The 13006-nt window shown below is 32.3% G+C and overlaps 1 protein-coding gene across 1 annotated transcript; it reads left to right on the top strand.

Moving 5' to 3' along the window:
- Nucleotides 1-645: 645 nt before the first annotated feature.
- Nucleotides 646-2806, top strand: LOC149260807 (GDSL esterase/lipase At5g03810-like). Its single transcript, XM_089380717.1, has 5 exons — nucleotides 646-916; nucleotides 1189-1319; nucleotides 1410-1643; nucleotides 2097-2352; nucleotides 2455-2806. Exons 1-5 carry the CDS (start codon nucleotides 646-648, stop codon nucleotides 2646-2648), a joined length of 1086 nt encoding a protein of 361 aa, XP_089236843.1. The 3' UTR covers nucleotides 2649-2806.
- Nucleotides 2807-13006: the final 10200 nt, after the last annotated feature.

Below are 13006 nucleotides of genomic sequence, written 5' to 3'. Positions count from 1 at the left end.
ATATAATCTAATAAACTCTCAAACACACCACAGTAGTTGGTGAATATTCGGAACATATTTGAACATAAGAATCCATCTAGAATCTTAATTAAAAAAAAAATTAAAAGTCAACAGATACTCATCGGCAAAGCATGAGTTGTTTATTCTGCTTCAACCACCGAATCCGAAAGAAACGGCCAAGAATCCGATATAAATATATTTTCGCGTGAAATATTTTTGAAGGCATCTTGTTAACGTTGAAATGGAAGCCCACGTGATATTTAAGAAGTATGTTTCTATTTTCATAGAATATTAAATATGACCATCTTCTGTCTCACATTACGATTTCTGAAAGCATCATAAAAATCAACCCAATCGCACAGAATTGATGGCCTCCCATTATTTCAACGCATTGTTGTTCCATTGATAAACTAACTTCGATGTAAACACACTCTAATAAAAAATAATCATAACATGAAGAATTAATTCCATTGGCTAAGAAAACTGACCCCGTCAAAATCTACTCTGTGATCCGTCGGGCAAATCACATCCTGTGCCAGGTTACGTACGCAAGTACCTCATCGCTATCGTCAACTGCCCGATGCAAACCCATCACGCTGTTATTTAACATGGGCGTGCCATAGCAATTCAGACAAAGTATCAGCTATGGAGGGGCGCCTTATTGTTTGTATATTTATTACATGTCTGAGTATTTTACTGGCATTACGTCTGCGAAATTTAACCAATACACAGACAAGGGCCACAAAGCCTTTGGTGTCAGCCATCTACTTCTTTGGAGATTCTACTGTAGACCCTGGCAATAACAATGAACTTGTAACTCTTGCAAAGGCCAACTTTCCTCCATATGGGAGAGATTTCATGGATCATAAACCCACTGGTCGATTTACCAACGGAAAATTAGTAACAGATATACTCTGTAAGTTCACTGTCTCCCTCTTTTCACTTTATATTTTAACGTAGAAAGAAAATATATGATGGTTTGGTTTGCATAGATGGATATAGGAACTGATAGTAGGCTTCTTTTATAAGTGCTTCTAATTGATTCGGTACAGTTTTCTGTATAATGATCACAATTCCAGGACTGTTATTATCCATTGGAAAAATGTTTAGCTTTAATTTTTCCAATTCTAGTACTCTTATTATCTGTTGGTAATAATGTTTATGTTCAATTTTTCCCACTGTATACAGCTGGATTGGCAGGCCTTCCAGATATAGTGCACGCATCGTTGGATCCTGAATTCCGAGGACCACTAATTCTTAGGGGAGCCAGTTTTGCTTCTGCTGCTTCTGGATATGATGATACAACCTCGCATACCATGGTTAGTACATGTTTTATATGTTATGCTACGCAGGACATAGATCTATAGAAAAGGATTTCATAGCTGAAATATAATTTTGAATTCATGCAGAATGTTCTAACTCTGGGACACCAATTGGAGAATTTCAAGCTTTATCGACAGCGGCTTGTAAATATGGTAGGCGGGGAGAATGCCAGCGAGATAATATCAGGAGCCTTGTTTGTGCTAAGTACCGGATCCGATGACTTCACCAATACTTATTACATCAATCCCATTACTAGAGCAGACTATAATGTTACAGAATTCCAGGATCATCTTCTCACCTCTCTCTCAAGATTTATCGAGGTGATCATATTGACTTTACATTAACGATGATATTTCATGTGGACATGTATATATCTATATTTAGACTTTACGAGAAGTGATAAACGCCGTGTTGATCTGTTTATATCAAAAGTCCTTAGGATTTGATGTAATCCTTTTTAGGAAAATTGATAATTACTTGATTGAAATGTGTTTTTTTCAAAGGATTTCACTGAATAGATTTTAACAATGATATTTCATGTGGACGGGTATATATCTATATTTAGACTTTACGAGAAGTGATAAACACTATGTTGATCTGTTTGTATCAAAATTCCTATAGGATTTGATCAAATGCTTTTTAGGAAAATTGATAATTACTTGATTGATAATTATTAGGATTTGATCTAATCCTTTTTATGATCATGAATAGATAAATTACTGCTGAGAACCTTGCGCTAATATAGCTGTCATTAACAAATGATTTTGTGACAGGGTATTTACAGCGAAGGTGCCACCCTATTTGGCCTCATCAGTCTTCCTCCTTTTGGATGCTTGCCTTCACAAATTACTCTACACAACTTGATCGGTGACGCGTGCGTAGATGAGTTTAATGATGCTGCGATCTCATTCAATAAAAAAGCTGCAGCCTTACTAGAGACTTTGAAACCCACACTTCCTGGTCTTAAAATGGCTTATATTGACATATATGATAAGCTGCTTGACATGATAACGAATCCCAAAAAATATGGTAATATTCTCGCTCTTTCTTATCCCTTAATGCTGGAATATATTTGGGGGCGTTTATGTGCAGATCTTCCTAACAGTCTATAAATTAATTAATGTGTGTAAGGCTTTGAAGAAGTGAGGAGAGGTTGCTGCGGAACAGGTTTGCTGGAGGCATCAATATTGTGCACCCCCTTGACCCCCATCTGTCGCGATCCATCGAAACACGTGTTCTGGGATTCTTTCCATCCAACAGAGAAAACTTACAGTATCCTGGCAGAAGACATCTTGTCACAGGCTGTTTCGATCCTACATCTGTGAACAATTCATTCAAAAGCAGAATTTGTAGTATGTAAATAAGTACCAAATCAGATGTCCATGGGCGATTAGAAACTGCATCGGATAAAGTCACAAATGGATGTAATTCAGTGAAACGAGAAACGAATCATCGTGTGTAATACGTAATCTCGATACGCCACATTAATACTATATAATTGTATTCGTTGAAATCGCTCATTGTACAGCGTTTCTTATTACAATACAATATATGTTAAAATACAATAATAGTAATCCAATATATGATCGCAGAAGTTTGAGGTGGTTTTGTTCTGCCTTTTAATTTTGCATCGGAAAACATTGGTGATTTATTTATGTTTATGTTTCAGATTAATTTTTAACAGTATCAAAAACCGAAATTTTCAATTAATTGTTTATAATATTTATAAATAGAACATGTTACGGATTTTAATAAAAATTTCCCGAAAAAATGACATTGATAATAATGGGTAATGTTTTTCCAGTCATCTTCACGACTCTTATATTTATGATGTTTTTGACTCTTATATTTTCTATTTTGAGTAAAAAATAATTTAACTGGGATTATTTTGAGTGGTTAATCAAAATGGTTTGAATATTTATAAATAGAACATGTTACGGATTTTAATAAAAATTTCCCGAAAAAATCACATTGATAATAATTGGTAATGTTTTCCCAGTCATCTTCAGGACTCTTATATTTATGATGTTTTTGACTTTTATATTTTCTATTATTTTAAAAAATAATTTAACTGAAAAATAATTTAACTGGGATTATTTTGAGCGGTTGATTATAATGATTATGAACTCTTAAGTGAATATACTTGTAAGTTAACTTAATACCACCAATATATATATATATATATATATATATATATATATATATACATATTTTAGTCCAAATATAAATTAGCTATATTGAAAAGCTACAATATTTTTATGATAGTAAAAAAATTAATATAAGATTTTGGTTTTTTCATAACATAACAAAAAATTTAGGAGAAAGTTTTAGAAGATACATGTTTTAATATGAATTTTTTATACAGAGTTTTTATTTTCTATAACTAATTATGCATTCAAACTTCTAGATTGAAATAATAAATCTCAATGCCTTTTATGTAGTTCTTTATAACTAGATAAAGTGTAGTCATATTGTACTATATGACTTTTAACCATTGAAATATACTCCATTTTTGTATATTAATCTGACAAAGCACAATATATTGATTTGATGCTAATTATGTAATTTTTCATTTTTTTAGTTAGATTAGGCTTCTAATTTTTGTGAAATTATTTTCACATTTTTTTTTCCGAATGACTCATCTATTTTGATTATAATAGATATTAATGAACTATATTTATTATGTGCTAGATGTTTGTGACTATGGAAATACCAAGTTCAATGGGAGAGTTTTAGGTAGAGAAGAAGAGCAGTAATGGAATTATGATTTTTATTTTGAATTTATTTATTTCTAACAATTATGTATATAAAAACATCTCACATCTAAGGTGTTTGATTCTAATTCTCACTTATTCTTTCTTATAGAAGATACCCATTATTGAATATTTAATATATAAGCCTTTTCATCAATCCCCTATATCAAACTATATAAAAATAATAATACTTATTAAATTGATTATACCCTTTAAATAATTGGTTAACTCATTAATTAATTCAAAACACCTTAATCACTTCATTTTAACCTTAATGAAAAGAATATCCAATCCAATTTAGTTAAAATTATAATAATCCGAGCTTTCCCTTTTATATTATTTACTTCATCAAATTTACCTAAGTTCTTCTCCCCTGAATGATTTATAATAAAAAAAAACTTAAAATAATAATACTGGCCACAAAAAATATATATATTGACTACATACGTTATCAAAATTTACTTCACAAATTTACCTAAGTTCTTCTCCCCTAAATTATTTATAATAAAAAAAAACTTAAAATAATAATACTGGCCACAAAAAATATATATATTGACTACATACGTTATCAAAATTTACTTCACAAGCAAGAATTTCTGTCAAATATATGACCGGCATTTAATGTAAAAACCTAATAAATTTATTGATTAAAAATATTTTTTCCCAAAAACCTAATAAATTTATTGATTAAAAATATTTTTTCCCAAAAACCTAATAAATTTATTGATTAAAAATATTTTTTCCCAAAACAGGTTTAGCAAATATAGGATTCCTGGGTGAAGGCAATTGATTCTTTTGAATGATATCCTTTTATCAATAAGACCATGAATAAGGAAACACTTTGAATGGCTTCCTTTGATTTTTTTTTATTTTTTTATTTTTTTTTATTTTATACTCTTCCTGGGTGAAGACAATTGACTCTTTTGACTGATATCCTTTTTGACTGATATCTTTTTATCAATAAGACCATGAATAAGGAAACACTTTGAATTACTTCCTTTGATTTTTTTTAATTTATTCTTGATATCAAATGTTGAAATCTGGTTGAAATCTGATTAGACTTTTAATCTTTTTATTATAATCAAATTAATAAAAAAATTTATAATATATTATTAGATTGTAATTTTAAAATTCTATTATTAATTTTATATTTCATAATAAATTTTATTAAATAATTTTATAATATTATTCTAATACTAATCATAAAATACATATTATTTTAAACCATTTTTAATTAAAATTTTTAATCTACATACAATACTATATTACCTTTTTTATTTATTAGAACAGTGATACCAACTCTACAGTATCATTATACAATGTAAACCTTTACGGCTTGTCACTTTAAATTTTAAAATATGTGAAAAATAGTATATCAATAAATTAAAAATAGTAATAATCGAAAATTTAATGTTGGCCACGGATAAAATAAATCAATTTCCATCTTAATTTTAAATCGACATAATGCAATTGAAAGTAAAATAAAAATAATTTACGTTCAAGTATGAGATATGTAATTTATGTACTATGTAATATGGACTTTGATGTGTAATTCATTTTATGTTAAGTTCATATGTTAAATAATAATAATAATAATAATAATAATGGTGGAGAAGCACTCTCTAGTCACTATTAAAGAGATATTATAATGTCCTATTATGTAAACATTTGACTTGGGCAACTCACATAAAATAAAAAAAAATAAAAAAATGGAATTAAAGAAAATAAAAAAATTATTAAGTAAAATAAATTGAGTTAAAATAGTCAATTTATTGTTGGTGATGTTTGGGTATATATATATGTGTGTGTGTGTGTGTGTGTGTGTGTGTGTGTGTGTGTGTGTGCTAAAATAAATTGAGTTAAAATAGTCAATTTATTGTTGGTGATGTTTGGGTATATATATATGTGTGTGTGTGTGTGTGTGTGTGTGTGTGTGTGTGTGTGTGTGTGTGCAATCTTTTGTAATTTAAAATACATGTTTAAATGCATATATGGATTTAGCACCTTGGAAAACCCTAGGGAACTAGAATTATATGGGTTAAACAACTTAATCTCAACTTTTAAAAAATCTGCACTAGATTTTATTTAAAATTAACTACAAAAAATGCCTTGAAAAAGTCCATTTCATTTATTAGTTTATATATATATATATATATATATATATATATATATATATATATATATATATATATATATATATATATATATATATATATATATATATATATAAACTTTAGATTTGCCTAGTTCCAAGAGGGATTAAATGTCTTTTCACTTTAAAATAGGTTTGCACCTAAAGAGATTTGATCCTTCTTGGCACCTTGTAGGTCTAGAATTAATTTTCTGTATTTGATCATTGTATAGTTTTTCACCCATCTCAATGTTTTCAGAGAGGAAAGTGGAGGAATCAACTCCTAGGACCATTTTTATCGATGTGACCCAACTTAACAAATCAGGGTCTAAAACCTTTCACAAGTATTTTGATGCATTAAACAATGTTTTTTGGGAGGTATAACTTTGTTTCCCTAGTGTCATAATTTTTTCCCTATTCTAAACACTTAGATTATTCAAATGACACAAAAATCACATCAAACAAGGACCATATGCAAAAGTTATGTCATTCAGAAGTTGACCTTCCTATTTTCACCACCATAATTCAAGAGGATGTCATGTCAGCCCCCATTATTCATGAAAGAGGGGCTATCCACATGATATAATCTAGAAGAATCTAAAATATTTTCTATTGTAACTCTGGTTAATAGGTGGGGTAGTCAAACCTAACCACGACTAGGTTATTTAGTTGTGTTATAACCAGTCCACTAGAAGGAATAGGGGTTCTATTCTTTCGAGTACATTTTTTTCAATAGCCGAGAAAAAATAGCCAAGAGGGATAAAAGGTAGAGCACAAAGGGATGACTTGTGCATTATAATAACCCACGGGCAACATACCATACTTCTTTGCACTCTTAACCAGATTTCCATTCAAAGAAAGAAAGTGGAGCAACCTCACCTTCTAACTGGGTTTTTCTCCCTAATGGTATACCAGATCATGTCTTGTGTCAAATGTGTGTGAGTTTCTTTTCACTATTATTTATTTTATACATAATTTTAACTCACATGCATATGTTATTAATTGTAATCTATCTATAGATAAATAAAATTGTAAGAGTGTAGATCTTGGGTTTTTAAGTATATTTTATCAGATATATTGTGATGAACTATCCAGTAGAAAAGCCATGGAAATTTATGTATCCTATTTGTCTCATAGCAGGTTTATTTGGGTGTAGAGTGGAGATTTATAGGGGATCTAGACTAGTTTGGAGAAAAGTTGTAAAACACTAATTATCGATGAGAAATATGTGAATAACCCTTGTGATCCTCCAGAGGAGAGGTTTTCATTATTGAAAAACAAGTAGAAGATATAAATCACAATGTAAATATCCTCATTGTGGCCTTGAACAATAAAATTAGGATATTCGAGAATATGGGGGTTCTAATGTAGAGGAAAAATAAGAAGGGGGATGAAGAGATTGATGAGAAACAAAGAACTAGCCAAAGAAAGAACCCAAAAAGTGTCAACCCAGTTCGAGTGTCATGAATCAATCACTACCCCTATTCAAAATGGAAGTGAATATTGATGTTAGGCCATAGCATGGTGAGAGTGATGTTCTGAAGCTAAATCATTGGTTGCAGCAACTCAAAGTGTATTTCAGTATCCATCAATTTAAGGAAGAATAAAATATTTCATTTGCACAGAATAAACTAGAGGGCCATGCCCTAAGTTGTTGGGAAATCCACATGAAGACCCTGAGGTTGGAGAGAGAGCATCTAATGGCTAAGTGTGAGGATATTAAAATGCTCATTAAGTTATAGTTTTACCGTATTGGGTATGTAGAGAACCAGTGGATCCAGTGGCACTACTTTACAGAAAAGTCAAGGAAAAGCATACAGGAGTATACCACAAAGTTTAGAAATATGGTCATAATGTTTGGTATCTCCCCAAAAGAACCTATATGTACCCCTGAAGTATTTGGGGGGTTTACATAGCCATCTTCATGAGAATGTGATGTTTTTCAAACACAAATCAGTGGAAGAGGCGTGTGCACAGGCACAATACACAAAAAACATAGGTATGAAGAAAGAAAAATAAAGTGGATTTAGGTAGAAGGAGCAACATGATGCTTCTAAGGAGGGAAAGACGATGAAAAGAGAGGGAAACTATAAAAATATGGAAGCCATAACATATCAGTGCAAAGATCCATGCAACCACTACAACCACTACAACATTGACATCCATATAGAGGAGAAGTGTTGAAATTTGCATCTACGGCTGAACACAAAGAATAAATAGAAAGACATTAAGAATAAGAATCTCATGGCCACGAATTCGAGCAACCAAGTTGAAATTAGCTCAGACGTGGATAACAAAATTATTTGTACATTAGTGCACAAGGAAGTGAATACAAGTAGCCTTCAACTCAGCAAGAAAAAGAAATGACCAAACTCTTCCATATAAAGATATAGGTAAAGAATACCAAGATTGAAAGTTTGTTTGACTTAGGATCACAAGTGAATCTCCTTGCAGCAAAGCTAGTCAAGAAATTTGGATTGGAAGTTTATGATCATCCAAGCCCATATCCACTGGGACGAATAGATAAGGATGAACAGATAAATGCAAAAAAATGGTGCAAAGTTATATTTTTCACCATTTTTTATTTTATTAATGAAGTAGAACTAGATGTGGTTTCCCTTCATGTATGTAGAGTGTATTTCGAAGTCACTCATGTGCATGTAAGATGCAATATTCATGCAGAGAACCAACCAGTATCGGCTCGTCAAGGATGAAAAATAGTTCACCATCAATGCACATAAAGGCAAGTCGAAAATTTCTCTAGTAATTGCCAACCAAGTGAAGAAATTGATAAGTTCGATCAATAAGTATGTTTTATTATTTTTAAGATAAAATTAGTCTGTAGAAGAGTTTATTAGAGGAAATTCATCCCTGGAGGGGTGTATTAACAAAGAAAAACAATAACTGGAAGAATTTGTATTGGCATACATGGATGTAAACTAAGATTTTAAAGGGTTACCACCTAGAGGGAAATAGAGCATGAGATCCAGCTATTTCCAGACTCCCCATTCCTAAGAATTGGGGTATACAGGTAGTTTGTTATGGAAGCAAGTGAGGAGAAGAAACATTTGCAACAACTACTAGAACAAGGTGTCATTTGACTAAGTACACCACGATGTGTGTCACCCATCATCATTGTGCCAAATAAGGATGGGACTTTGCAGATGTGTATAGAATACATGGCGTTGAACAAAATAATGCTCAAGAAAAGGTACCCCCCACCTAGGATGAATGATCTACTGCATCAATTGCAACAAGAAAAGTACTTCACCATTTTATACTTAAAGGTTGTATATCACCAGGATCGAGTCAAAGAAGATGACACTTAGAGGACCACCTTCAAAACTAGAGAAGGTTTGTAAGAGCGGTTAGTCATGCCATTTGGCCTATGCAATGCACCAATTATGTTTATGAGATTAATGAATGATGTATTGCGTCATTTTATAGATTTGTTTTTTATTGTTTATTTGGATGATACACTAGTGTATAGTGCTGCCTAGGAGGAGCACATTTACAATTTGATGCAGGTGTTGGAGACTTTAAAGAGGCACAAAATGCTAGAAAATATCATGAAGTGTAAGTTTACACAACAATATTTGGTGTATTTAGGTCTGTGATAGGTATATGAGAGCTGACGATATATCTTGTCAAGATGGAGACCATCATGAAATGAATGGTTCCTACTAATATTTCTAAGGTTGGGAGTTTCATTGGGGCAACACAGTACCTGAGGAAATCCATAGACTCATTTATACTGGTAGCAACACCACTCCATCCCATAAAAACAAATGGTAAGAGTTTTTAGTGGGGAAAGGGCCAACAAGGGGCTTTTAAGGATCTAAAGAAGAATATTAGTTAAGAACCAGTTCATGCATTACCAAACTTATAACAGCCCCTTGAAGTGGAGATAGATGCGGGTGGGTATGTTATGGGAGTGGTCTTGAAGTAGGGATGAAGGCTTATATGGTACCATTCTAATGTATTTCATCAGGTAATTCTTAATTACTCTACCTATAACAAGGAGATTTATGCCATGGTGCAAGCTATGAAGAACTGAAAGTACTATTTGATGAATAAGAAGGCAATAATCCACATAGATCACCAGCTACTATAGTACTTGCGGACCTAGTTTAAGGTACAATACACCATGCATTACAAGTGGATAGGTCTTCTTCAACAATTTCATTTGGTGATCAAGTACAAGAAGGGAAACAAAAACAAGTTAGATGACATGCTCTCCAAGCTACCTACATCAAAGATCATAGCTTTAGGTACCCTTATACACATGGAGCCATTCACCCATGATGAATACAAAGAGGCATATTCAGAGGATGAGGAATTTGAGGAGGTGTTTTAGCAGTTGAAGAGCTAGATTCATGTGTACAATGGTGACAATATTGTTGACTACCATCTCAATGATAGGTTACTCTACAGGTTGGATAAGATGTGTGTTCCTAAAGGTGAGAAACTGCAACTAATTTGATAGGCTCACACCTCCAAGGTTTCAGGGCACTTTGATGTAGGGAAGATAGTGGTCAACTTGAAGAGGTATGTGTATTAGCTCAAGATGTAAGAAAAAGAAGCTAGGTTCATAAGAGGATGCATGTTTTCTTGTATTAGAAATCCTAGTGACAGGAAACATGGTTTATATCATCCCTTCCCTGCACCCAATCATCTTTCAGAAAGAATTTCCATGGACTTTGTGGGAGGTTTACCAACAACAAGGAAGGGTCATGACAAACTGTTCATGTAAGTTCTCATGTTCAACAAGATGTATGTTCTCATGCCTTATAATAAAACCATCAGCAAACAGGAATAAAGAAACTTATTCTTCGGACAAGTTCGGGTGCACTTTGGGATACCAAGGAGCATCATTTCAAACAGGGACACAATATTTCTCAATTCATTTTGGACTATATTGTGGGAGAAGATGGACATGAAGTTGAAGAGATATAAAACATTACATCCTCAAATAAATGGGAAAAAAGTAGTCAAAAAGACTTTGTTGCAACTTCTAAGGGGGTGCCTCCAAAAGCATCCGAAGACTTGGGATGAAAATATAGTAAATATACAACATTATCGCAATAGAGAAAGCAACACTTCTATAAGGAAGTCCCAATTTGAAACATATTTTGAATATTTTTTCCTTCACCCTTGGACATTACATATGGGTAACAAGGAGGAGTGGGGGAAGATCTTATGGGATATGCATTAAGGGATAATTTTTTTATATAGAAGATTAGGTATATACATATATAATTACAAGATACACTATAGAAGTCACACGATAAATATAAGGCTAGGTGTGATCATCATAGAACAAAGAAATTGTTCAAGGTGGGAGAGAAACTATGGCTATAATTGAACAAGGAAAAGCTCTAGGGGGCAAGTAAGAAAACTGAGGCTCTGAGGAATGGTCCAGTCGAGATACTAGAAAACGTGGTTGATAATTATTATTTACTTAGTTTACACCCACATATGCGCATTTACTTAGTTGTGAATGTAGAGGCTAAAACTATATGAGCCTTCCATGCTAAATCAGGAAGGTGAACAAGTCCTACCTTATGTCGAGAATTTGGATCAATATACTTAGGAATAATTAACAAAAGATAAAATTTTGTAGAAAAGGTCCAAAACTACAAGACAGGGACAACATCACCTTTGACATATTCGGTTGAGAGGAGAAGTTCCAAGAAAACCTAAATTGTACACCGAAGAGAAGGTGGAGGGTTAAGTTTCCTCACCTAATTCAATAGAATCTTTTGGGGACCAAAAGCCTACAAAAATAGGGAGGCTTAATCCATATTGGATAATTAAATTGTTTCTCATCCATCTCGATGCTTTTAGAGTGGAAAATGTGGAGAAATCAACTCTCAAGAGCATTTTTATCGATAGGGCCTAGTTAGGAAAATTGGGGTATAAAACCCTATAGGAGTGTTTTGATGCATGAAACAACATATTTTGGGGGTAAAAATTTTCCAATTTAGTGTGGCACCCATTTTATCCTATTCTAGAGATAGATACCTTTCCAATGATGTAAGAATCCCATCAATGAGAGTCTATATTTGAAAGTCATGCCACTCAAAAGTTGACCTTCTTATTTTCACCGCCATAGTTTGAGAGGATTCCACAACAACCCCCATTATTCATGAAAAATGGGATATCCACATGATATGCTATAGAAGAGCATATATTTTAACTCTTGTTAGGAGTTGAGGTAGTCAAAGCTAACCATTAGTACACTATCAGGTTGAGTTATAACCAGGCCACTAGGAGAAAAAAGGGTTTCATTATTTCGAGTGAATTTTTTCCATTATTTACCATTATTGTTCCATTGGGGACCCACGGTCCAGAGGCCATACTTATTTTTACTCACAAACATATTTCCATTCAGAGAAAGAGAGTAGAGCGACCTCACATTCTAGCTGGGTTTTTCTCTTGAAAGGGTTTCTATGACCATGTCCTCTGTTAAATGTTTGTGTCAGTTTTTTGTTTTGATTGTTCTCTAATTTTTTTCAAAATTTTAATTCACATTCATGTACTATTAAAACTAATCTACAAATATGTAACTCTAAATAGAAATAAAATTGTAATAGTGTAGATATTGGATTTTTAAGTATATTTTATCATATATGTTGTGACAAATTATTGAGGGGAATATCCATGACTATCTAAAAATAAATTAAGATGGATCTAGGTTGGTTACTAAAAATGCTACTACTATGAGGCTTACTTCATAGCTTATGTCTATGCTAATAGTAATATTTATAGTGTTTTCATCATCATGTCTTACTTTAGA

The sequence above is a fragment of the Pinus tabuliformis genome, chromosome 6, assembly GCF_031772625.1.
Source record: "Pinus tabuliformis cultivar Carrire ecotype Pingquan chromosome 6, CPIR1, whole genome shotgun sequence".
Taxonomy (NCBI): Eukaryota; Viridiplantae; Streptophyta; class Pinopsida; order Pinales; family Pinaceae; genus Pinus; species Pinus tabuliformis.
This window is presented reverse-complemented; position numbering and strand designations above follow the sequence as displayed.